This window comes from Podarcis filfolensis (genome assembly GCF_964270895.1).
Source record: "Podarcis filfolensis genome assembly, chromosome: 11".
NCBI lineage: Eukaryota > Metazoa > Chordata > Lepidosauria > Squamata > Lacertidae > Podarcis > Podarcis filfolensis.
Genome location: NC_139613.1, coordinates 26,908,483 through 26,935,403, shown reverse-complemented (window position 1 = coordinate 26,935,403; position 26,921 = coordinate 26,908,483). Strand labels below are relative to the sequence as shown.

Below are 26,921 nucleotides of genomic sequence, written 5' to 3'. Positions count from 1 at the left end.
GCTGCATCCATCCTTCGGCCGTTGGCATGAAAGTCGCTTCCGATTTGCTTCTCACGCGATCTGGTTCACACAATACGTTTGCTTCTAAGCCATCAGAGCAGTTCTCTGCTGGACCAGAAGTCTCTTATTCTAGTCTATTGTCCTCTTTCCCACAGGGATCGACCAGATTCCCCTGGGAAGCCCACAAGCAGGGCATGAAAGGAATAGTCTCCCACCGCCTTTGGTCAGAGGCAGATTGCTCTGGAGATGAGGTGGAAGAGCTACCGCCCTTACACACAAATTTGTCCCATCCCCACAGCTTTTATTCCTATACTGTGAACCAGAGGGACACTGATGTTGGAAGCAGCAACTTTGGTCACCGCTGCAGCAGTTAAGGGAATTGCTCCAGCACTGGGATCTCTAGATATAAACTAGTTATGCCCATGCTAAATCTTTACGGCAGTAGAAAAGATAACAGGGTTAAAGAGGCCTTGGTCTGCTTGGCTGGGGGGTTCAGTGAAAAAATCATTCAGGCATCCCATATTATCACAAAACAAATGTTTTAGGATTTACTCGCACAAGAGCAGCTTTGTTTCAAATTCATCTAGTCCAGCATCCTGTCTCACACTGGCCGACCAGATGTATCAAGAAAGCTAACAAGCAGGAATTCAGGGCTTATTTTCACTCATGGCTTAGCAGGGGGCTTGGTAGTAATATCCCTGTTTGGTAGAACCTACTCTCATTTTATAAATGTGGAATTAGGGCCTTGCCCTAAATCCATCATACCAGTCTAGGCTGAAGCAAGCTACAGCTAAACCTAACTTTCTCCACTGTAGAATATGATTTTATTCACAACCATCTCTGGTAATACTGTAGCTCATATTGACACTCAATGAATCCCCTTCTTCTACTAAATCACCTTATTTTCTACAACTGCACTGGCATATGTAACTGGAATGAGATTACTACACATTTTGGTGGTTGTTTTTAATTTGTCTAGAGCAGATACTGGGGAAACAAAGATTCATCACTACCAAGACTTCCAATCTCTGCATCTGGGATTCCAGCCCCCAGGGCATTTCTAGCACAAGGTCTCATTCATCAGTACCATATGCCAAGTTCCCATATCCCACCTATTATATATTATTAACCAGTGAGTCTTTAACTTTTTTATTTTTTAAAAAAGCAAAGCAATAAAAATACATGGTTTTTAGAGTAACACTACACACATTTTACATGTTTACATTTACAAATTACGCTTTAATCCATATTGTGACTTTTGAGTTTTCACATTATTTGATCTTTTCAGACTTCATAGCAGCAGAAATATTCAATATCCCTGTTTCCACAGTAGTCAAAACACCAATTTTTTTGGTAACCCTGGGAAGAGAGAGGTAAGTTTAATGCACATCAGTTTGTCTTTCTTTTTCTTATGTCTTACAGCAATAGTAAGATTGCTTGTGCCTAACCTATTTCAAACTTTTATCACAATTACATCGTTTTAGTTAGTGTCAAAATGTGGGCTAGCATATGGAGAACAAACTCTACTGTCCATTTCCATTTCAACTGTGGGTGGGTAGAGAAAGAATACTGCTTCAGCAAGTACAAAATCAAGCTAGCTGTGTCTCCAGTGGCCCTACTGTGTCTCCAATACAGTCTGCTTCCTGTCCATGATACTTCTCTGCTCTTCTCAGTAACCTCTGCCAGCAAAGGTTATAGGTTTTGGGACTGGAACAGATAAGGAAGAATCTCTGGGCTTTTGCCAGGTTCTTGAAGCATCATTCATCAAAAAGTCTCATTTGAAAATATCATAGCTGACGCCCTCCACTTAGACACCTGCCCATGTTAGGTGCACTGCACAAGGATTTGCCAAGCCTAGACTTCCCTGCTTACAACGGCAGAACAATTGTTGCATCTCAAGCAGATGTAACAACACCGGATCTTCTAAATCATGCTTGGGATATCATAAACACATTATCTCCCTTTGGGGAACCAACAGTTAGTGTTACATGCGTACTAACATTAAACCATAGTTAGTTTCAAAGGGAAAAAATAAAAAATAAAGGAAATCTATCAAAATCAAGTGAAAGAATGCAAGACTGAGAAACGCTCCTGATCTCATAATGATTAGCTAGCCACACTCCCATCCCCCGAAATATTATTGCAATATTAAGTGCAAAAGTTTGCGTGAGCAACCCTACAATGTTGCAACCCTTTGGTTAGAATGGTTTAAGTCAGCTAGGATATGCACACTGATGTTCTAGGCCAGTGTTTCTAGGCCCAGGCTAGCAAATTAAATGTTACATTGTGAAATAAATAAATATAAATTTTATACATCACTTGACTGTAAAAAACCTCAAAATAGTATATAAAAGATAGAATCATAAAATCGGGTGGTGGGACCAATACTTTACAACATACAAGAAATTAAAATACTTTAAAAATATTAAAATTCACACCAGCTTTTCTGGGTAGGCATGACTAAAAATGTTTTCAGCAGGCAAAGGAAAGGATATAGTGAGAAATCATATCTGGACATATGATAAGTGTTTAAATTCTACACTTAACATTGGAAAAGACTATTTAAAAATGTTGCTACCTTGATCTATTCCATCCAGTCTTTTCCTTTTCAAATTTGGAGCTGGGTTTTGTTGCTCTTTCAAGACTTCTGCAGGGCAATTGGGTCTTGGCAACTGGCTTCCAGGTGTTGGTGCTGGCCGATTGCTAAAATACTTCTGTTTTAGTGCCTTCAAGAGAACAGAATGAGATAACAATAAAAAATGACACTACTGTATTTAGAAATGACACTATTTCTGTAAGATCTGTACTTAAGTTTATAATATGTAGCTTTCTTGGCTAATTAGTAATATTTTGTGTGCTGGGGGAAAAGAGCGTGAGGGGTGGCAGTGGTGGTGGTGATGAATAGCGTCTATGGTCACTGAGGCTGTCTATGGTTCCTCACAATATCAGTTCTATGCAGGTTTCCCCCTGCAAGATTCTGTGTGCATTTGTGTGTTGTGGACACTTTTTCTTAAATGTGGGCACAGCCAGGGCTGTGCATATACTATCATTCTGATTATTTTTGAAAGCAATACATGCTGAAAGTCAGAGGAATGTTGAATAAGATATACAGTGGTTGAAAGCAGAAATTCACTGACCTCTCTCTCAAACTAGAATTATGCAAAATAGCAAATGCAAAATGGCTCAAGTTGTATAATTCAGTTTTTTGGCACATAATTTAGATTGCATATGCAATTTCTGAATTTCCCTACCCCAGAGTGGAGTACACATAGCCCTGAACTTAATGTTTTTCAGTTGTGAACTTTCTCCTATAATATAATCAATATCTGCATGGTTTGTATCTGACTGGAACCTATATTTGTCCTCAAATAATTCCGTGTATTGCATCTAGGCAAAACACATTTTTATAGTGTAGTTAATGCTTAAATAAACTCCTTTTGGATGAAGCAAATTGTATAGCACTAGAACATATGGATTGCATGTACATTCTGAATAAAATTTCTGCAGTCCTGACATCTCATCCAGCTACTTCCCTCTCTTCCCATGGTTTCCCAATTAATATTTGTGTTTGCAAATAGCTTTTGAACTGCAGCAAAAAATATTCAAGGATTAACTTTATGGGATATGCAGTAGACTGTAACATAAATGTAATAGGATCACCATCTTTTGCTTTGCTGTGCTTTGCCTTCAAATTATAGCCAAGTTATGGTAATTATGCACAACTAAAAAGTCTTACTTTGCTTTTTGATGTGGCTTGTAGTACTGAACAAGTTTCCACATCACTGGTCTGTACCAAGAAACACTTGCAATTAAGTAACCAGGGAAATTAAGACCAGAAGGAACATCCACAATGAATAATTACAGGTTCAAATAATAAAAAGGTACAAGCAATTAGAAACACATTTCTCATATGCAGCTCTCAATCCGTGGCTCAGGAAAGAGGGCTGCTTCAGCCCTTTGTTTCAGTAAGAGTTTTTAAAAAGCAACAAAGAGCTCAAAATACATGCCTCCCCAAGTTGCAAAACTATGTACTTGGAATTAAGTCCCACTTAATTTACTATGAGGTAAACTTGAATAGGTTCAGACAACTAGAATGATAAGACTGCTGTGGAAGATGTGCCTTCTGCCACAGACACTCTGGGCCAATTGACATATTGGTTCTCATTGTGGGCCTCAGCTTCACAAGTGGTGAAGCTGCTGGCTTGGCACCCTGTTCCTCCTTTTTTGCTTGCTGTCTGAGCCATAGGGAACAACTTTCCTCCATCTCACTTCTCCTCCAACTTTATACTATTACATTAGCGTCTCACATTGAATAGAAATGACCTGTAGAAAGAACTTTATGAACTGAAAGCAGAAACGCTGCATATACTTTTGTAACCCAAGAAAATCTTTAATAAAAACAAGTTTGTTTTTTTTAAAAAAGAAATACTTCTTGGCCACTAAATATTGACAGGTCAAACAGGCTGCTGCTTCTTGCCCCCAACCAAAATATTCAGGCCCAGCTCACTCTCTCTTCCCCTTTTTACTGCTCGGTTGCTTTGGTTAGTCTGTTACAAGAGCAATGGGATTGGTGGCACTGGTCAAATGCCAAGGATGGCTCTTCTCTTCCCCCCTGAAACTGGGTAAAGCTATTTGGTGAGCATCCCAGTCTGAATTCAGACTTTCAGAGCAGTCCTCTGACAGGTGTATTTTCATCTCAAATGATGTAATCCATTTTTCTACTTCATGAAGCAGGTATCAGAACACAAACTGAAAGATCAGTTGACATCAGAAAGAGAGCTGAAATGGCTGTCTAGATACAAACATGTTTAGGAACGCACTGCTAAAATATCACAATAAAAATCTGTGGAGGTGCCCCTGGAAGAACTATACACTCCATTACATAAAGCAATTCTGCTTGAGACTTGTGCAGAACATATTTTTGCTAAATACTGACAGAAACAGTTTTAAGCTAATGGGTGGAAATTTAAATTTAAATACCTGAGTAGCTGTGACCCTAGTAGAAGGATTAAATGTAAATAAGCCTTGCAGCAGTTCTAGCAAATCATCACCAGCAGCACTGAAGATATGATGAAGTGGCATTCCAGGGAAACTTTTAAAAGTCACATAATCTGGAAGATTGGTCATACCCTATTGAGGCGGGGGGGGGAGGAGAAAGAAAGATAGCACAGAGAAATCAGCACCCACATAATGAATACTTAAAAGTCATTAATGGTCCTCTCACCTGTAAACACACATTAAGTATAAAGCTAGTCAAACAGGCAGGCAAGTCAAAACAATCAAGTTTCCATCAATTCTCCCTGCCAGCTTTTGTTACAAGGTTGTTAACTCAAAAACTTACAGGCCACTGCTCCTCTGTTGGAGTACCCAAGGTTTCGAATATCTTTGTGAGTTGATCCAGGTCAGAGTCTCCTGGCAAAAATGGAACCTATAGAAAGATGAATACAGTGGCTTTCAAGATTGGTTTGTTCTGAACTCCTACAAAAAAGAAATTCAGCCCTAAAATCTTTGAACTTTTCTGCTAAGCAGATGGCATTGGATCAGTTTAAAGCAAACATGAGGGTTCCCAGAACAAAGATTGCATTTCCAGCACTCCTCCCACATGTAAAAGTGCCAGAAGATAAACCATTTGCGCAAGAGCAGAAGAAAATGTCATTTGACAGCTTTACTGAGAGCTTACCCTTAGGAGCAATTCAGCCAATATGCAGCCCACTGCCCACATATCCACGCCTACACCATACATTCTAGCACCAAACAGTAGCTCAGGAGCTCGATACCACCTGAAAAACAAGTTAAGACATGCTGCATTCCCTCCTCCATTTATGAGCTGTGCACAGTACCTTCAGTACAAACACTATCCTATTTTGTGCCTAAAGATTTACATCTTATCTTGTTCTTTCTGTAAGAAAATGGTGCAAATCTAATCTTTTTTTTCTCCAACAAAGATGACAAAATAGCTGTTTAAATTAGTACTGCACAATTTACTGGCATTCAAAAGTGGATGCAATTACCGTATTTTTTGCTCTATAAGACTCACTTTTTCCCTCCTAAAAAGTAAGGGGAAATGTGTGTGCATCTTATGGAGCAAATGCAGGCTGCGCAGCTATCCCAGAAGCCAGAACAGCAAGAGGGATCGCTGCTTTCGCTGCGCAGCGATCCCTCTTGCTGTTCTGGCTTCTGGGATTCAGAATATTTTTTTCTTGTTTTCCTCCTCCAAAAACTAGGTGCCTCTTGTGGTCTGGTGCGTCTTATAGAGCGAAAAATACGGTAATATTTGAAGGGGGTGTACATGGCCCTCCCCACTTTATCCTCACAACACACCTGTGAGATAGGTTAGGTAGGATTACCTAACCTATCCTACTGGCCTAAATATGGATAGGCAAACTAAGGCCTGGGGGCCGGATCCGGCCCAATCACATTCTAAATCTGGCCCGCGGACGGTCCAGGAATCAGCGGTTTTTTTACATGAGTAGAATGTGTAGAAATGCATCTCTGGGTTATTTGTGGTGCATAGGAATTCGTTCATTCCCCCCCCCCCCAAATATAGTCAGGTTCCCCATAAGGTCTGAGGGACAGTGGACCAGCTCCCTGCTGAAAAAGTTTGCTGACCCCTGGGCCTAGAATAACTGAGCTTCATGACACAGTGTGTGGTTTTTGAACCAGGGTCTTCCAGTTCTCATGTGATACTCAACTCTGAATCACACCGGCTGTCTTATTCAAGTTCCTATCTTCATGCACACATAGTGATTGGGCAAGCAGATGAAGTTGTCATACCAATGGACCAGATGTGTTCCTTGAGGGATCTCTCTCTTACCTTGTTACTACTTGGTGTGTGTAAACTCTGTTAGGACTTCCAAAAGATTTTGCCAAACCAAAGTCAGCCAGTTTCAAAACTCCATTTTCATCTAGCAACAGGTTATTTGGTTTAAGATCCTTAAAGGGGAAACACATGAATATGCCATCGCTGAGAATACTTAAATATTTTGCTTTGTGATCAAAGGTTCACCTTAACCAGAAATATGCTTCTGAAAGCAGTGGCAATAGGATTGCATAGAACTGAGGCACTAAATAGAAACTACAATGACTGATCAGATATGGTAAATTAGACTGTGCCATTTATATCCATTTGTGCCTCTGAGAATCAGAAGGCTTTGGAAATTGGATTAATTTTTTAAAAAATGTTGCACGCAAATTGCCGATAACTATTAAAAGCTAAGATATCCCAACTACTTATTCTGTTTTTTTATATATACCAGTTTTAAACCTCAGATTTGGGGGCATTTAAAAAATAATAATCAAAAGGGACCAAGAAACGTTTTGTTGTTAAGACTGAGATAATTTACATGGAGAATCACATTTCCATCTCAAACACCTTAATGGGAGCCATTTCTCATTGTCTTAAAGGCTGTTCCTTTTGTTCCTAGAGTTCCTTACCCTATGAAGGATCCAGTGTTCATGTAAATATTCTAAACCTTGAAGTGTCATCAGCATGTATGCTTTGATGTGAGAAGGTGTCAACACAAGACTAGTATCCTTTATTATAACCTGTAAAATATATATTGCATTTTACAAATTGGAGAAGCTTAATGCTTTTTAAAGAACCAGAAAAATTACACAGATGTATCTGTTGGGGTACACAATGTCCCCAATAACAAAATATCAATTAGCAAGCCTTAGCTAAATCACTCTCTCTGACCCAGAAATGCTATAGAATTGATTATCATAATGTGATTGGTAATGCCCTCACTTTCAGTATTTTCACTATCTACATTGTTAGACCTATATAAAGTATTGATTATAGCAACTTCCTGTTCTGAACTCTGACCAAATTGTCCAAATTCTCTGTGAACTTTGTATCTAATATTCTTATGTTTTCTCACTAGTAATGAGAATTCCTTTAAGTAGGTGGCATCCTAAGCAATTACAATTATTTCCCTTCAAATGAAGTCTGTATTACTAAACCTACCATATGAGTTATTTATGCATAAAACCTGCTATTCTGCTTATGTTAAAAAGTATTGATACAGCGCCACCTATCTGCACAACTCTTTGGAAAGAATGAAAGATGATCCCAACCCCAAGGGGCTTACAGTCTAAAAATAGATGCAATGAAGAGGCATACTGTTCTGCCTTCTCTGTTGTTCTCTTCTACCACCCCCTTCCTCCATGTCTCTTCTCCAACTCTTATAACTTTCCCCCAGGACTTTTGGTTTCAATGTATAAACAAAGCAAAAGCTTAATCATCGGCCACAAAATTAAGTCAGTAGCCAGTTAATGGCAATCTTACCTCTAGATCAGTTTCCATAAAATCAAATACTAGACTAATGTTAGATTTGTGTCCAAATGCATCAAGAAGCTGGAAGAGAAATACACTCAAATTATTGATGTGATAGTATGTCCTTAATCCAATGTGTGTGTGCACACTGGTCAAGGTATCCTCTCTAATGTGCCCTGGCAGGCTTACAGCACTCTAGGCAATGCAGAGTGACTGAGTCTCACCACCCTTTTGATTTCCTTAACTAGGCCTGCCAGGCTGTTTTGGGGCAAACCACACCCATCTTTCCCAGGCCTGAAGTCCTATGATACCATGCTCAGAAAAGTTCAAGCCATGTCTTGAAACTTCAACCCAATCCTGAAAAGGAAGAAAAATCAGAAGTGTGCTCCTGACTCTTCCCTTGCAGCCAGTTTTCAGTACTTCTTGAATCTGGCACATTTTTGTGTTGTCTTCCATAGCAACAGAAACTCCTAATGCCTGGAAAAAGGATAGTTTATGAGTCTTCACTTTTAGGCATGGCCAATCAGAGGGAAGTTCGAAGGGGAGTTTGACCTGGGTCTCAGGTATAAAGAGGGCCTCAAATTTAAACACTTCTTTTCCAAGGCCCTTTAAACTCTCATCTATGTATCTATCATATCTGGGTGTTGCTGAGAGTTTGTTATACTGATTTTATTCTCTGCTTCACTTTTATTAGTTATTGTTTTGTTTCACTGTTATTATAAACCAACCAGAGGACTTTGTTATTGGATAGTATTTAAATATTGTTAATACAGAAATATTCCTTTCAAGCAGCACTTTGTACTTACCCCTATAATATTTGGGTGGCTAAGCTCCTGCAGTAGCTTTATTTCTCTAAGGGCTGTTCTGTTTATACCTGAATTGAAATAAGAATCATGACGATAACAATAGAACTGTACACCCTCAGCAGTGTATGAATTTGGTGGTACTAGTGGCTCAAAGTAATCCTGAGTGAGAGGGAACAGGGATTGGTACTTTTGCCACAATTCTTTACGCCACATACCTGCTAGTTTTATGCCTATGAGGTTAGAGATTCAAATCCTGAAGTCACCTAGTTCAGGTGAGCAGGTCTCTGTACTCTGGGAATAATGTTCATGAAGACTAAGCATAACATTTTGTGGACAAGAGACTACTATTTTATTTCAAATTGGTGAATATTTCTGATAAGAATCAAGCTCCAGAACACAACTTCAAATATTCTAGGCAATGAAAGTATTTCAGATCAATGTAATTCCCATTCCCTCACATCCTGAATGAAGAAGATGCTCAGTTTATTGTAGTTAAAACAAGATTGAGGTACTTTTTAAGATGTCATAAAACTTTCCCTCAAATGTCAGTGTTTCTATACTAGGGAGGAAGCAATGGCATGGGCAAAAGGAGAGGCTAATTCACATCTTTCTTGCTTCAACAATAGATAAGCAAGAACTTACATTGGATCAGGTCCAAGGTATTTTAGTTACTGTTCTTCTCTATGTCGCCCAGCATCACCCAAACGACTTAGTATGCTCTAACATTTTAGTATGTCTAAAGAGATTGTTTTCCAATGTGTGGGTTGGGGTATGCCTTGGTCCCTTGATTTCCTTGGATATGCAGGTGGTAGGAATGAAGAGGACTGCCTTGCTAGAAGCAGTTGATTTGCCAGATGCAACTCTTCCTGAAAAGATGGAACTAAGCTTCTGTTATCAATGCCCTATTTACTACTAGGCAGGACTACTTCAATGTTCTCTACATGGGCTGCCTTTAAACAATGTCTAGACACTTGGACTAGTGTAGACTGCTGCTGCTAGACTACTGTCTGCCATGTGGAGATTGTAGTCATGTTCCAATCTTATTTCATTTCAACATTTACTTACAGGCTCAATTTAAAGTGCTGGCAGTCACCACTGAAGTTCTAAACAGCTTGGTACCAGGTTATTTTAGGACCAGCCTGCTCACATGTGAAACTGTCCAGCCTCTGAGATAACTCCTGGAAGCCACACTTTCTGCTCCATCCATACATGAAATCAGGTGGATGTGAATAAGAGAAAGGGCCTTTTCAGCAGTAATGCTGTGACTGTGGAACTATCTCTTGGCATTGCCATTCTCTTCTTGTTTATCAAATGACTGTAAGCACTTAAAAAAATAGGCTAGCTTTTAAACAGTAACATGTTTCCAAGATGCCCTACATGAAATCTTAGCACAGGTATCTAAAAGTTTTTACAAATGATATTTTATATTGAGCTTACTCTGTTTTGTAATGATGTACTGTTTTACTATACTGGGCTTTCTTGGGAGGAAGGATAAACAAATAACTATATATTTTAATTGTAAACTACTTCAGTTGTTACTTTAATAAAAGGACAGAAGATAAATAATAAATTAAACTGAATACAAGCTTGCTGAACTGATGGACTGCACAATTCACATAAAGAAGTACATTCTACTTGAAATCAGTGATACAGAATAGGAATATTTCCAGGGCTTTAATTTTACGTTGAAAAAATTCCACTTCATAAGTTCATTAGAAACAATGAACAGATGCCAATTACAAATGTAGTATTAGGCAAGCTTGGCAGTTTTTCTTCTTTTTTCTTTAGATCTGTTGACTAACTACAAGTAAAATAAGCATGTTAAATTAGATCACTTACTAGGATATCAGAATTTTTTCAATTCAAAATCATGTCACTGCTTAAAATTTTGTCCATGGATAAAAATAAAACAAGAACACTAAAGGGAAAAAAATGTGAATGTTTTCTATCTAAATCACCAAAGGACCAGTGGAGTATGGATCTTATGCCACTGGTCTACTTCAAAACAAACAATTACATGGATCTCATTTGTTATCTCTTCCACTCAAAATTGAAAAGAACAGCAAGTCATTTACCAGCATGGTAGCAATATTCTAGCATATGCAAAATAGTTCATTTATATATGTGCATTTCAAAAACTTACCATCTTTAGCTTCTGATCTATGCCCAAGTTTGATCTAAAATAAGAAAATGGTTTAATTAAGACAATATTTCTCATTACCAAAGGCAGGTCAAAGGCTACAGTCTGTTGTTCTGTAAGTATCTAAACTGACTGTCAGCTCAGTCTATGTATTTTTACTTGGAAGTAATTTCTGAGAGGTTTATTTAAGTGTGCTTAGACTGCAGCTTTTACCTGCTCTAGGTTACTAAAGCTCTGCACAATTACATAAAACATGGTCAGACAAAATGCATGGTTAGAACCCAGAAGCTGAAACTGTTTCTCCTTACTTCTCCAGTGGCAGTAGGCAGGCTGCCCACCACTACCTGGAGTGGTGAAGAGAAGCAGTAGTGACAAGAGCTCACAATAATTTTGTGAGATTTCACTGGAAGCTGCTGCTGCACCTTCTTGTTTCTCCAGTAGCAGGAGGGGTATGCGAAGCACCTGCAGGGACATTACTGCTTAGGATTCCACTGCCTGTGGTGACTGCCTCAGTCAGCCTCATGGGCAGACCAGCCCTGGTTAATGCAATTGAATATATCAATGAACAATTTATGAGTTGCTTAATAAATAAATAAATGAAAAATCGTCAGTGTGGCTAGGATTCCAAGCTATGGTCAGCACAAATCATGGTTTAGGTATGCTGTCAGGTTAAGAAAGCTAACTCACCTTTTTAATAGCAACAATTTGATTTGTATTCTTGTCTCTTGCTTTATAAACTGTAGCAAACTAAAGAGAAAAAGAGCACATCTTAAAAATCAGTTTTCTAATTATATAGCGGCAGCCTTGCTTTTTGTTTAGAAAGTGTTTAGTCTTCTTTTCTATAAAATATCTTGAGGCATGCTATAATAAATACAAATGATCACAATAAAAACAGTAAAACAGTAAAAATGTTGAACAATGTTGAACACCTTTAACTCATGAAATGCCTTCCCTCTAATGTCATTCTCAGCTGGTCAGTACTAGCAACTAAGGGAAATTAATTGATAAATTTCCAGAAATACAGCATAATTACACAAGGGTCATCTGGTCCAACCCCCAGCAAAGCTGTTTCAAACATCAGTATAAACCTCAAAGTACATAAATGTGAGAATTCCACATGTAATAATGTCACATATGACAATCTACCCACATAATGAACATGTCCTATACTGGAAGACTTTCTACGAAGCAGGAAAGCATTACACTCTTATATCCCTATTAAGAAGGAAGTTCAGTGGCTGCACTACAGGGTTTGATTTCCCAATTTAATTTCAAATATAATTTTGTATATAGAGCAGCAGGCAGGACCTAGACAGCCAGCTCCAGCAGCCTGTAACATCAGCACCCCCCCAAAAAAAGTCAGACACTACTTTTGAGTCTCTCTCCCCATCATTACCTTCTCACTCCAGCTAGCTGCAAAATGCAGACCTCCTACTTCCTTGTTGGTTACTTTGCAACTGTCCACTGTTTCTCTAGTCACCAACCTTCAAACTCCATTTTGGAAAAGTTTACTAACCAGATGGTCAAGCAACAGCCTTAAACAGAGATATCAGTGATACAGCAGACATATGCTATTTTCTGGCTAAAGTATGAAAAGGTACAACCCTTGCCCCTCAAAAATTTGTTCTCCATTGTAAGTCAGGTTTGACCATTGGATAACAATTGGGTGGCTAGGAAAACACTTCTCTCTGTCCAAAGCTGGATGAGAAAAAGGTCTGGCTGTAAGTAGATTTGATCAGAGCAACAAACTGCTTACACAAACATACCTAGCAGGTTCTTTTTAACAGGTCATTTTGCTGCTGCCCTAAGCCTTCATGACATCAAAGGACAGATCAAAGTCATTTTTGGGAGTAGCCAGTCAACTACCCATCCCTTTATTTTTTTGTGAACAGCTAATATTTCTAGGTGCTAAGCCATTGATCCCACATTGAAAATGCTTTGACAGAGGCTTCTCGTGGAACAGATATTTTTCTTTCGAGTGTGCCATCTCCAGTCAAGCAGGTGCTTTAGGTTTCTGAAATACAAACCTGGGAAACTGGAATGAGCAAACAACCTTCAAGTCTCTGGGGGAAAAAATGCCTATTGCCCATCTCCAGATGCTTTCCACAACCTATAACACCTATGGCACTACCTATGGCACTACCCCAGCCATGTATACTCACAAGTAACCCCTCTTAAATTAAATGGGGCTTATTCCCAGGTAAGTGGAGTTAGACTTGCAACTTTATATATTAGGAGGGAGAGGGGGCGGCTTTTCATAGTTTCTCTGCTCTCAAGCTTTTTGGGAGCCCTGGAAAGCGGATTCTCCGTGACTGCCCCCAAACTGTGGAATTTCGTCCCCTCTGCAGTGGTGCTTAATGCAGCTTCCATTTTATGCTGAAACTGCACCTTTTAACCTGGCCTTTGATAGCCGAGACCTTTATTTTCCTATTTAAACTGTATTTTGGGCGCTGCGTTAGACATCGGTTTCACTTTATTTTTAACTGCATCACTGTCCTCTGGGGCCTTTATGGCGAAGGGCAAGTGGGGTTGGGGTGGAAATACTGTTTTATTATTATCAAAGCGCGAAAGTTTGCGTGTCGTCGATCTCAAAAAAGGTGAACTCTGCGCAGGTGACGGCTTAACTGGGTGGCATTGAAGGCGACGCCGTTATTCGGAGGGAGCAACGAGGGGCGTCCGCAGCTCCCGCCCCGGCTAACTCCCTCAAGCGGTGCCTCTCCTTCGCCTCCACCGGAGCCTTACGGAAGCTGCTGCTGCCGGCCGTTACCCCTCCCCTCAGCCGAGTCCGGCTTACCTGCCCTTCGCCCAGGAAGGCCAACTTCTCGTAGCGCTTCGCACGCGCGCGGGCGTCCATCCCGACCAAGCGCGATTTAAAAACCGTCAAGTTTACGACGCCTCCAGGAAACCAGCGCGACTCCGGCTCCTCCCCCTCTCCCGTACACCACCGGCCTTCCCACCGCGTTCTACGCATGCGCCACGCACGCGGGCAAATGACGCTTCCCCCTCCCCCCGAAGTTTCCGCCGGTCGTGACGACAGCCTCTCAACACAGAGATAGGAAAGGATAGACGAGCAGGTAAAATCCGTCATAGAGCTGTTACGGGGATAGAAAAACCCGTGGTTTTCTTCTCGGGTCGCAACTTCTCCGCCCACCCAGGAGTGCTAGTGAGGGGCTGTCCATTAAAAAATAAGAGAGAGGAGAAATTCGGGGTTTCGACATAACTGATTATTGGGAAGCTGCAGGTTTATTCGCGCCTCGCCCGCCTAAAGAAAGGTAGCGGCAGAGAAACCCTCTGCCTTGATTTCTAATCTGTTTTGTACACGTTTAAAAGCACCTTGCCAGTGAACTCCAGTATCCCCATATTGTAAGTGTGGCCCTGGGGTGGGGAGGGGCACTGGGGATGACCAGCTGGTGACAGGCCAGAAATGTATACTTGTTAATATTGCTGGGAGGTGGGGGGTTTGCTAGTCAAAAGCACCCTTCAGATTGCAGCAGGGCCAGCGCTACCATTGGGCAGAGAGAAGAAGCAGTTGCACCAGCAGTCAGACCTTATCAGTTGGATGTACAACTGTGCATATCATATTGCCAGCCGTTTGACTTGGTGAGCTAGCCTGATGCCCTCAGAAGTGGTAGGTGTGTGTTTTATCGTAACAAGTAATGTGAAAAGTTGGGAGGGGCCCTGTTAACTCGTCTCATTGCTTCTGTGAGAGCCCTCTGCTGCCCTAACACATCTTGCTAAAGTCTAAATACCTGTTTCTCAGCTGTCACTGCCATCCCAAAAGAGAGGGGTGGGGAAGCCTGTTGTTAGTAGTGTTAGTCTTGCAACAAAAACAAGCAGAGGTGGAGAACCTGTGGCCCACAAGATATTGTGGCCATGCTGACCAAGGCTGGTGGGAGCTGAAGTCAACTCAACACCTGGAGAGGCACAGGTTCTCATCCCTGCTTGAAAATGAGTATTTAATATGGCATCAGCTTTCATGGAACGCAATCCACTGTACTGGATCACATATAAATTGCAATCATAAGTTGGCAAGTATATACACATAGTTTAGTGAAAACTACAGGGGAGTGAAAAGGGACGCGGGTGGCGCTGTGGGTAAAACCTCAGCGCCTAGGACTTGCCGATCGCATGGTCAGCGGTTCGAATCCCCGCAGCGGGGTGCGCTCCCGTCGTTCGGTCCCAGCGCCTGCCAACCTAGCAGTTCGAAAGCACCCCCGGGTGCAAGTAGATAAATAGGGACCGCTTACCAGCAGGAAGGTAAACGGCATTCCGTGTGCTGCGCTGGCTCGCCAGTTGCAGCTTGTCACGCTGGCCACGTGACCCGGAAGTGTCTGCGGACAGCGCTGGCTCCCGGCCTATAGAGTGAGATGAGCGCACAACCCTAGAGTCTGGCAAGACTGGCCCGTACGGGCAGGGGTACCTTTACCTTTTTATAGGGGAGTGAGCAAACTCCAGTGAACCTCAATCACTTTGCTCAAGCAGCTCCCTCTTTTCAAGTTCCCAAGTGCCAAGGCAGCCACTACACCTGACTACAGCAGTAAAGGTAATATAATAAATGCATGTTTGGTTGCACACAAATGAGTCTGAGAAAATATAAATGCAGCACAATGTGATACAAGTTTATTTACTCAGAAGCAAATTCCAAAAAATAAGTAGGCATGCACATCCTGATTGTTTTGTTGTTGTTGTTTGGACTTTCCAAACAAAATATGCATTTATTACTCTATTTATTTTCAGGATTTATACCCTGCGGCTTTTTATTTAAGGCCACTTTGTAGATAAACTAAAGAGCAAAATAAGCACTTCAAAATTAACAGTTGCAGCTTTATTTGTAATCAACCCATCACATTTAAAAGATTCCACAATTTGATGTAGGTTGGAAGAGAACCCATTTTTTTCAAATGGAAATGTCATTTCATGATGACCAGGGAATCAAAAGGGAAGTAGATATCCTGCTACAATGTGGATGCGACCAGCATTTTATTTGCAAGGCGTGTTTATTGCCTTCCTTGGCAGATTTCATTCATGCATTTATTTTTAAGAAGTGCTATAGTTCAGTGGTAGCAGGTATGCTTTGCATTTTAAAAAAGTTCCAGATTCTCTGGAAGCTGTATGCAATAGATGGGAAACCTCTTTACAATGAAATTTATACATAACTGGATCTCCCTATACTTCCAACACTTTCCACTTATAGAATTCTCACTTAAGAACACAGCTTTATCAATCCCTGCCCCTCTCCCCCCACTCAGAAACCATTTCCAGTGATCCTTGCAAACTTGGGAGTGGTTGGAAGATAGGGAAAAAAAAGTTCCAGGCCTCAACTCTAACTGATGTTAGTAGCTTGAACTTGTGTTTCTAAAGCACAAAGATGAGAAGGAGCAAGCTCAGGACGACATGGGTGCAGCAGGAGTGTCAGATTGCTTGTAGTGCTCCCAGCCATATAACTGGGTAGGCCTCACCTTACTATAGATAAGGAACAGTGACACTGGTGTTGGGAGGGTATCTCTGGCTACTACTATGTGTACTGATAGATGCCTCATTTCATTAAAATAAATGGGCACCTGAGCCTTCAAAAGATCCTCATTTTACATCACAACTGATGAGGATCACAGGAACAAAGTCCATTTTGAGACCAAAGGATAGTATCAGTACTAAACTTGATTGATGAGTAGATGGTGCAAACATTTTAATTTCTTATTCTTTTGAGATTTCAAAAGAAAAACCTCTAGTCATTGGCATAACTTAGAAATACATTTTAAAACGAGTTCCTGCATATTTGGACTACATTTCATCTGACAAGCAGGCTGAGTCAGAGTAGTACCTACAAGTGGAATTGTCAAGAATGGAGGTCTGTATTTCTTTCCAAAAGAGCAGGCAGATAAGTTTGCAATAATATGTAACTGATGTTTAATAAATACAATTCATCCACTAACACCTGCAAGTTCTGTCTTGATACTGTCTCTCACATCTCCCACCCTATAAAAAAACTCTCCCAAAGGACATGATTGATGCTGTTGGAGAGAAGAAACAAATATTGCTTTCCTTCATGCCAGACAGGCATTACATGAACAGTGAAAACATCACGAGATTTTGCTGTTCTTCCTTAGTGTATCAACAACAGCTACAAAGGAGATAACAAAACCATTATTGCTAAGTAGAACAAATAAAATAAAATTTTAATTGTAGAGTTGTATAAAGTGGAGTCACAATTTCTCAAAACAGAATGGTCTTCTGTTCTAGGACACCGCCACTTTCTGAAGAAGCATTTACCTTCTCATCCCTCGTGAAATACCTTTAACAAAGCTATTTGCTTTTAGACTTTTATAACATTCAGAGAGTGAGGAAGGCCTTTGTTGTGAATATAAGAGTTTGTTGTACACCAGTAGCTAACCGGAGTCTTGTGCGTTATTCTGGACCTCCACGCTGTAAGAAAAAATATTGGTTATTTATCTTTCAACAGAAAATCAATTATTGCACTGATATCAATTTGCATTTGGATAAAGTGACTGATGTCTAACTTTATAGGGATATACAGAATAACAGCAAGCCACACATAATTTTTCTGTTGCCATTTGGACTTTTCTGTAGTGTGCTATATCCCACTTCCTATTTACGGGTCCAGTAAATTAACTGCCTGCCTGTATTTTTCAAAACAATATAAATTTGAGTCCCTTGGGTCCAACCCACAGTTGTGCACTAAGTGTCCTCCCCCAAACACTGCAATCTTGAACATGAAACTATTTCATGTAATCCAGGAAGGTCATGTGGGATTTGGAGTAAAGTGTCATCAAAATGTGGATGACACCCATTGCTATTTCTCCTTTTTGTCCAAGCAAAGCAGCTGATGTTCCATTTTAAGATAGGTGGTAGGAACACTTGGCTTTCCAGACATTGCTGAATTACAACTTCATCATTCTTGGTGATGTGCTATTCTTGCTAGGATGCATGAGAGTTGTAGTTCAGTGACATCTGGAAGGATAAAGGTTCTCCACACCTGCACAGGTAGTGAACCCAGGTTGAAACCAATGGAAGAAGTAAGGAGCCAAGTTATGGATTGGTTACAGTACCATCAATAATATGATTTGTATAAAACAGACTAAAAAATGGATTTTGGACCAAAGCTCACAGTTTGAAAGAGGGTTACTATGGAATTAGGATAAATTATTGTCTAAAATGTATAACATTGCTAGAATGGGAAACAAACAATGAGCTAGTTAAAGCTTCTATGACACACTGGGCAATGGATATAGGGCACAACATAGATTTAAACCTCTGGGAGAAACTCTGGAAGAATGATTTCTAGTTCTCTGCATATTATACACTGAAAGAGAATTATATGAAAATGATTCATAGATGGTATTTAACTCTGAGTAGGTTGGCTAAGATGTATAAAGCAGAATCAGATATGTGCTGCAAATGTAAATAAATTGAAGGAACCTTTTTTCATATATAGTGGATGTGTAACAAGGTTAAGGAATATTAGGAAATGATTTTCAATGAGTTGAAAAGAATGTTTAAAACAACTTACCCAAAAAGACCTGAAGCATTTTTGTTACGAATAGTTTGAACTGACATTCCTAGATATCAGAGAAATCTATTAATGTATGCAACAACGGCGGCTTGAGTTTTGTTAGCCCAAAGATGGAAAGTGAGGCAGGTCCCTAGTAAGGAAGATTGGCAACTTAAGATGATAGACTCTTCAGGTTTAACTTATGGATTACAAGAGCAAGAAGAATTTTTATTTAGAGAGGAGTGGAAATTTTTTGCTGATTCTTTAGAAAATAACTGTGTACAACTGAAAATGGTGGCAGCATTAAGATAAACTCAACAGTGTGATTAATAATTGAATGATGTAAATTGGAGAATAGACTAAAATGGTTAAAGTAAAATACGCAGAAATGAGAGATAAGTAAAATGAACCATGGAAGGAGAAGAAGGTACGCCAACTGATATATGGTATTGTATTAAATGTTTATTTTGAAATGTACAATTTGGAAATTTAATAAAAATTATAAATAATAATAAAAAGGTTCTCCACACCTGCAGTAATGTGATGGGTGGGCACTAATAAACTGGAGCTGACTAAAGATAAGATACCTAGTGGCATCTTATCTGACGTTGAAGATGCTATCTTGTACTGTATGGGGTTGCACTCCTACAGGGATATTAGATGTAGAAGCTAGGGATACTGCATACTGAGATTGTTTTCATAGCGCTATGTACCTTTATGCCAGCTACTCACTCTCCTACACAAGTTGTGTATGCTTTAGTAACACAAAGGGCTGATTACCATAACACATTATATATGGAGCTGCCTTTGAAAATTTAAACTGGTTCAGAATGCAGCAGCTAGGTTGCAGATCATGGTTTGTTATGCATGTGGCTTTCAGGTTGTTCCTGGGAACAATGCAAACTGCTGTTTTTAACATTTAAAGCCAGGCTGTCTAAGAGCAGGCTTCCACAATGTTCCACCCACTTCCATATCAACTGGCCTGGGAACTGATCGTCATAGCTACAACACAGAAAACATTAAAACATGTTTTTATATGTGTTGGAAGCTGCCCAGAGTGGCTGGGGCAACCCAGTCAGATGGGCAGGGTACAAATAATAGATGATAATGATTATGACAATTGTGATATACAGTATCTACAGGAACAGAAGCACCAGGCCTCTGAATACCAGTTGCTGAAAAACAATAATGAAAAAGAGCTATTGGCAACAGGTCCTTCTTGTGAACTATCCATAGGTCTCTAGTCTGATCCAGCAGAGTTTTTGTGTTTTTATCATCAGAAACTTTCTCTGGGTGCCCCAATTGGTGAAGTTTAGAAAAGGTTAGGAGAGAGGGATCCCTTTCTGCAGTTGCACCCCATCTGTGGAACTTCATCCCAAGAAAGATACATCTGGTGACCTATTTTTTTCTAGGCACTAGGCTGTCTTATTATCCAGGTTTTGGGGACTTCCGGGTTGGCGCCTCCAGGCAATGGCGGAGTTCCTCCGATCGGGAGGAATTTGCTCCGTGGAAATCAGGGTCTGACCGCCACGGTGAAGGCGGAGACCCACTGAAATCACAGGTGGGAGAAGCTTGTGAACCTGGGATTCGGCTGGCACCTTTTGCGCCTCCCCTACTCGTGGGGAAACCCTGATTTGGGGATCCGGAGCGAAGTGGGGTGAGTGGCGCGGTGCTTCGAATTGATTGCTTCTTTCACGGAGTGAAGCCGCATCGCTGTTGCCGGAGAGCGCTGACTTTTTCCTGTGGACAATTTGACTTTAAACAACTACCCATGAGTAGAACGGAAAATTGGATCTTTAAATTTATCAATTTGGCATCGAAACGGGAAGGTTTTAAACAGGAAGTCCGCCTTCCTCTTTTGTAAATAGATTGAAGCAAAGACGTTGCAAGTTAAAGCCTTGGAAAGTCTTTTGTAAAGGATTAAATCTCCATCGGTTAAAACTATTAAACCCCCCTTGGAAGCAGGAGAAGAGGGGGGAAATTTTGGACTTAGCGAGCCTGCAGGACAGAGTGAAAAATCAAATTACCACTGCTCTGAACCTGGAAACGGGCTGCCAGTAAGACTGACGTCTTGGGAGAGTTCATTGACTGTGAACAGAAAGTATGTTGACAGATGGCTAAATAAGAGAAATATATTGTTTCCATTGTCCCCTTCTGCGTTTAAAAAGGAGGAAAAGTAACTGAAAATTGAAACTAACTTTATAGTTTAAATTGTGTTTGAAAGGATTGATACAAGTGGAGACTGTTTCCCTCTAGAGGGAGCTTTTGAAATTGTTACAAGAGTGGAGCTGGGGTTTTTCCAGCTGCAAGATAAGAACTGTGAGAATCAGAGATTGACCTTGGATCTTAAGAATGTCGACAGAAGGAGCCTTAGTGACTGTACTATGTAAGATAAACTATTCGTTGGAACAGCTCCACAAGAAGACAGATGTTATGAATACTAAACTTGAGAACTTGGGACAAAAAGTGATTAATTTGGGACAAAAAGTGATCACCAATACAGAATCTAACTGTTCAGGATTTGACACAGGAACCTACTTTGACAGGACAAACTGGGGAGAAGACGAAGGAGAAAGTTGCTGTTGTTGAACCTAAAGTAATACAAATGGGAGCCCCAACCTTACAGAGGCAAATCGAGGACTATAAGTGGAGGCCTTTTATGAATGAATATAGAAAAAGTCAGAATTTGAAGATTGGAGCCCTGCTTGGACTGGAGAAGGAAGGTTGGATAGACTCTTTCATGCAGGGATTTGCTGACCTTTGGGCCCTGAATTTGGGTCAGGAGGTGATTGGAGTTGTGGAGGCCTTTGGATTTGGAGGAACTTTGAAATATGATTTGAGATATTGTATGGACCTGGGTTCTAGCTGTGGAGAGTTGGCTGGCCTGTCGAGAGGGAATGGGGGCATGGTTGGGTCGGGGCCTCCCCGAGACCTGCTCTTCAGCATCTTCAGCATCAAAGAATATGAAGAAAAACTGCAGAAGGGACTTGGAAAAGATTTAAGAGCCTCGGACAGAAGATCTCCAGGTTGATGAACTATATGGAATGGACGGAAATGACTGGCAGAATCCGAGACCAGGGAGAAGAGATGGTGGATGAAGATTGGGAAAGTTTAAAGTTTATATATAGAAATATTGTAAAATTAATGAGTGTTAGAAAATTGTTGGAATGAAACTTTATGGCTTTAGCAGAAATGTTATAAGGAGTTAAGTATAAATAAGTACTTTAGTATTAATGGAAAATAAGGCTAAAAATATGTTAAGATATTCATAATGATAAAAATAGAGAAAGATGGAAAGGAATTGCTGAAACAAGTAACAGAAGTGGAATACAAAAAGGGAGGTGAGAGGAGGTCGATGAAATAAGGGAACGAAAGATAGAGTAATGAAATGGTATGCTATATGTTTTTAAATTGTTGTTGTTTTGTTTTGTTTAGATTAGTGTGTTAAGGTTGTGTTTTGTATTGTTTATATATTGTATTGTATTGTTTCTTCTTTTTTCTTTTTTTCTTTTCTGTTCTATTTTGTCTTTTTCTCTTGCTTTTTTTCTTCTTTTTTTCTTTTTTTGTAAGTCTTAAAAGTAATAAAGATTATTAAAAAAAAAATATTATCCAGGTTTTGGCAGTTTGGTTTTTCACCTAATGCTTATTTTATTGTTTGGCTATGAGGCTGTTGGAACTGTTTCAATGCTGGTTACTGTTTTATCAACGCAGCACTAGATTGCAGACATTCTCATTGACTGCCCTAGGCTTTTATTTTGGAACTGTTTAAACTATTTCATTTAATGGCCACCTTGTGTCCAATTTATAAAAGAAAGGCAACATAATAGATATTTCAGTAAAACAAATGCAAAGAATAAATTATGTAGGAAATCTCTGGGACCTTACTTGGATATACTCCATCTCTTCCACCGACATGGGTTTCCTTCTATATTTTTGAGGTAACGTTTTTACTAATTCTGAAGTGTCAGGTGTGCCTTGAATTCTACTGGAGAATGAAATATTTGTAGATGGTGACGGCCCACCTGCTGCAGAGAGTTGTGAGGCTGAACCATGAGGCAGAGGCACTCTTGACTGTAGAGGCTCCTGTACTGAAGGAACAAGAGACAGGTTCTAAACCATTTACTTTAGCAAAAATATTCAGGAAACCCTAGATCATGAAGCATTCAGAGTAATAGCCATGTTATTCCGTTGCAGAAAAAACAACAAAAATAACTTTTTTTAAGTGAAAAGGGAATGGAATGGTATGTTCAAAGAAACAGCAAATGTCAGTTAACACCAATTTCCAGTCTAAGCAAAAGAAATATGGTGATTAAGGCTGTGATCCTATGCACTCTTATACAGAAGTAGGTCACATGGAATCCAATAAAACATACTTATAAATACACAAGCCTGGGATTAAACTTTTTCTAAACATTACTAGATAAAATTAACATACATTTACAAAAAGAGATACTTACTTGTAGGTTTGGGAGTACTTCTTCTGTCTGGAAACTTAATTAAGGGTGTATGTGGCTTCACTACCTAGAGTAAAACAGGTAAATGGAAGGCAATGTAAGATAACTAGGACAGCAATTCAATATACATATTCACATTTTCTTGCAAAGAAAAGGTGTAATACACCAAGCACTGTTGCTAAATGGCATTTTAGTGGGGAGCCCAACCCAACTCCTTTTGGAACAGAACACTGGCAACAGCAATGGCTTCTGAGTAGAATGGGATACAATGCAAACTGGCTTGCTTGGGAGCAAAATACAAAGACATTTGAAGAGTTCAACTTTTACATTTGAAATGTTGGAGCAGTTGAAGAACAAAACCTATCATGTAAACTCTAAAAGCACTACCCACTTATTCATTCACAATCTAATGCTATCCAAAGACAAATGAAACATAGCTGGTGGACTATTGTACTACACGAGGCAGCAGGTTTATCTGCATGGATAGTTAACAAGCACTCAGTACAAGGTCCAGTAGTCATACTTGAATTGCACAGATTTCTCCAGAAGTGTTTCTTTATCCATTATTATTTCTATTGCAGAGAAGAAAGGGTTTTTTGTTCTGTTTACTGTTTACCTAAGGGGTGGTCAGGAAGTATATCACTTGCTATCCTCACAGAATGTTGCTCACAAGTGGCAGTCTATAGCTGCTGTGATGTCTGAAATGTAGATAATTTGTTATGTTCTGCAAGAGTAAAGTGTGCTGGAATAAGGGAAACCTGCATGACAGAAATATGATAGGAAAACTACCTTTTTCTAATTCCCTTTTAAAGCCATCTAAGAGCCAAACTAGAAGTGGCACTAAAAGAATTATTAGCAACGATGTTTACATTTTTTTAAAAAAAACAAACCAATGGCAAGTATGAAAATGGGATTTTTGTTGGAACTGTAGTTATGGAAAAGCTTAAATCTAACTTCAATACAAGCTGCAGTACTGATGAAAAGCACCTCCTCCTACTCCTGGCATTATTTTCATTTAAAGCATAAACTAAGTGGCTAATAATGACACATTTTGCATCAAGTCTAGTTTGGCACAACTTGTGGCAGCGAATTCCCTAAGTTAATGAATGCTTTGTGCACATTAGTGTGTGTATATATATATATATATATATATGTATGGCTATTCCAGTTCTACTGCCAAAGACCTGAGTTCCAATATTATGAAAGAGGAAGAAAAAGTTATTTCACACCCCAAACAATGCCTTTCCCTATACACCTTTTGCTTTTCCACCCTAAACTTAAGATGTACAAATATTTAAGTAAGGTGCTCTAGCCACCTTACTGCTAAAGGACAGGAAACTGCCAGTTATTTTGGTTATTATCACCATCCCGCTTGCTTTCCCAAGCACTAAAACGGACTGAGCCACTTCTCTCCAAATCACCAAACCAGCCAGAAATCTTTTAAGGCATTGCCTGTGAGCAAAAACGGGGTCAAGCTGCTCGTCAACATGTCCAGTCCAACAGTTTATTTTCTTTTCTTTTTTTTAGTGCCTCTCCCTCTTTTGCCAGGGGAACTGCAAACGCTGATATTTCACTCAACTCTTATTTACAGTTGACAGGCTTGTGATTGACACGAGGGCTGAGACGAGAGACTTAATCCGGAGTTAAATTGCAGGGTACAGAAGGATCTAATCCCGAGGCGATGGTGGCGATGAGGAAGATGATGCTGCACCGTAGGACAGCATTGCGACCCTGTTGCTTTGAGTTGGGACCCGCGGGGGCAAACGCGGAGGACAGGCGAAGCGACCGGGAAAGGCTGCCCAACAAACCTCTGCCTCTTGCCTCCGAAGCCGCCAAGCTGGCGAGGCCCCAGCCGAGGCGCTTTCTCGACCTCCTCTCCCGAGGTCGGTAGGCAGGAAGGCAGGCATCCCCTCGACCGCCTTCCCTCCTGCGCTTTCTCCCCCTGCCCGCCCAAGGGCACCGGCCTCCGCTAGTCCCTCGGGGCCAGGGACCCGCTTCCCCGCCGCCGGACGCCGAAGCCTGGCCCAGAGGTGCGAGGCCCGGCCGTGCGCCAAGCCGCTCCGCCCGCGGGGTCTCTTGCGGCAGAAACGCCTTAAAGGACTTACCTGAACGACCCTACTGGCGGCCGCCATCTTGCTGCCCATGGTGACCGCTCGCCGCCCGGCCCAGGCAGGGGAAATTGCGCGCCGACGGGGGACGGGGCTTCCAGCAGGAGCGGGCGGCGGCCTAGCGAAGCGCCGCCCACGGGAGGGGCCTTGGTGGCGACGCTCAGCGCACGGAGCGGATCCGGAGAAAGAAAAGAGGCCGGGGGTCACACGCCGCGTTACTGAACTGCTCAGCGTTCAATTGGACAAGCATGGGCAGGTCCCTGACACTCGATTTGTCCCATTTTGTCCTTAACAGCCGAGGGAAAAAAAGTAAAAAGTTCCTACTGGGACAGGGAGTGTGTGTTTTGTTTTGCATTTCAATTGATTTCATTAGTGCAAGGCAAGCTGTTCTCTAGAAAGGATGGTCTTCTGCAGGCTTCCTCAAACTCGGCCCTTCAGCTGTTTTGAAACTACAATTCCCATCATCCCTGACCACTGGTCCTGCTAGCTAGGGATCATGGGAGTTGTAGGTCAGAAACATCTGGAGGGCCGTGGTTGAGGAAGCCTGGTCTTATGGATGGTGGGGGTGTCCTAAAGCTATCAAGAAACCAATAGCAATGGCCTGCTGGATTTATTTCAGTTGGGAACTTCTTCATATGAGCCCTGCTGGATCAGGCCCTTGGCCCAACTCGAGAAGCATCCTGGTCCCACAGTGGCCAACTAGGTACTGTTATGAGAAAAAAAAAACCTGCTCCTTTTCCCTTATGGGGTACCCAAGAGCCCATACAGAGTCCTTTTGTAGGTTCTCTATCGGTAGAAAATAACAGAGACCAACCAGAGAATATTGAGAAGCAAAGCAGCTAGTAAGCCTCATCTTTATTAAACTGTTGCAACAGGGTCCTCACTCACCACATGCCGGAGGGAGGAGGAACCCAGAACAAAGGCCCTTATATAGACCTTTTAAACTGCCCACCCTCAAACTCCAGACCACCCCCCAGAAACATCATACATACATCACAGGGGGCGGTCTAAAACAGAATCCTGAGTGTGTTGTTTATCTCCTGTCTAGCAGGTTATCTGATTGCATTATCTGGGTTTTGGCCACTCTTTTATTATAAATACTTAATTCCTGAATCCAGGTCACATGCTCACCCTATCCACACCTTAAATGTGCCCTTAAGGCAGGATTGATGGGCACAGAGACATTTCCTCCCTCCTTGCAGAGAAACATTTGGTCAATTTGGGAGAGTCAAAATGGTTTCAGGACTGCCTTCCTGTACTGTTTCAGACATGTGGTTTATGTATTTGTGTATGTGTTTGTCTTGTACATTTAATTTACATATTTGAGACCTTAAATTCTTATAACAATACCTACGGCAAGTCCGCAAGCAGAACTGCTCTCTCCCATTCTGTACTATAGCTTCCACAGTGAAGGGGGGAGGGAGGGAGGGAGGGAGAGAGAGAGAGAGAGAGAGAGAGAGAGAGCGCGCGCGCAATAGCCATTATGGTTGGTAGCCTTCAGTAGGCTTTATCCTCCAAGGTTTGCCTAAATCAGGGGTAGGCAACCTAAGACCCGGGGGCCGGATGCGGCCCAATTGCCTTTTCAATCCGGCCCGCGGACGGTTCGGAAATCAGTGTTTTTACATTAG

At 41.0% G+C, this 26,921-nt stretch overlaps 1 protein-coding gene across 3 annotated transcripts; it reads right to left on the bottom strand.

Annotated features, from left to right (window-relative positions):
* Positions 1-1,133: 1,133 nt before the first annotated feature.
* On the bottom strand, positions 1,134-25,456 carry CDK7 (cyclin dependent kinase 7). Of its 3 annotated transcripts, XM_083576231.1 has the most exons (14): positions 25,291-25,456; positions 23,189-23,252; positions 22,617-22,819; positions 11,909-11,968; positions 11,225-11,258; positions 9,082-9,149; positions 8,288-8,356; positions 7,435-7,545; positions 6,815-6,933; positions 5,681-5,780; positions 5,342-5,428; positions 4,981-5,130; positions 2,579-2,726; positions 1,134-1,359 (listed from the first exon to the last, which is right to left on the bottom strand). In XM_083576231.1, the coding sequence occupies exons 1-14, from the start codon at positions 25,327-25,329 to the stop codon at positions 1,334-1,336; spliced, it is 1,278 nt and encodes a 425-aa protein (XP_083432357.1). In that variant the 5' UTR covers positions 25,330-25,456; the 3' UTR covers positions 1,134-1,333. The 3 variants fall into 3 exon arrangements, with proteins under 3 accessions (XP_083432357.1, XP_083432355.1, XP_083432356.1); XM_083576229.1 differs by lacking the exons at positions 22,617-22,819; positions 23,189-23,252; positions 25,291-25,456 and adding an exon at positions 14,016-14,207; XM_083576230.1 differs by lacking the exons at positions 22,617-22,819; positions 23,189-23,252; positions 25,291-25,456 and adding an exon at positions 12,988-13,274.
* Positions 25,457-26,921: the final 1,465 nt, after the last annotated feature.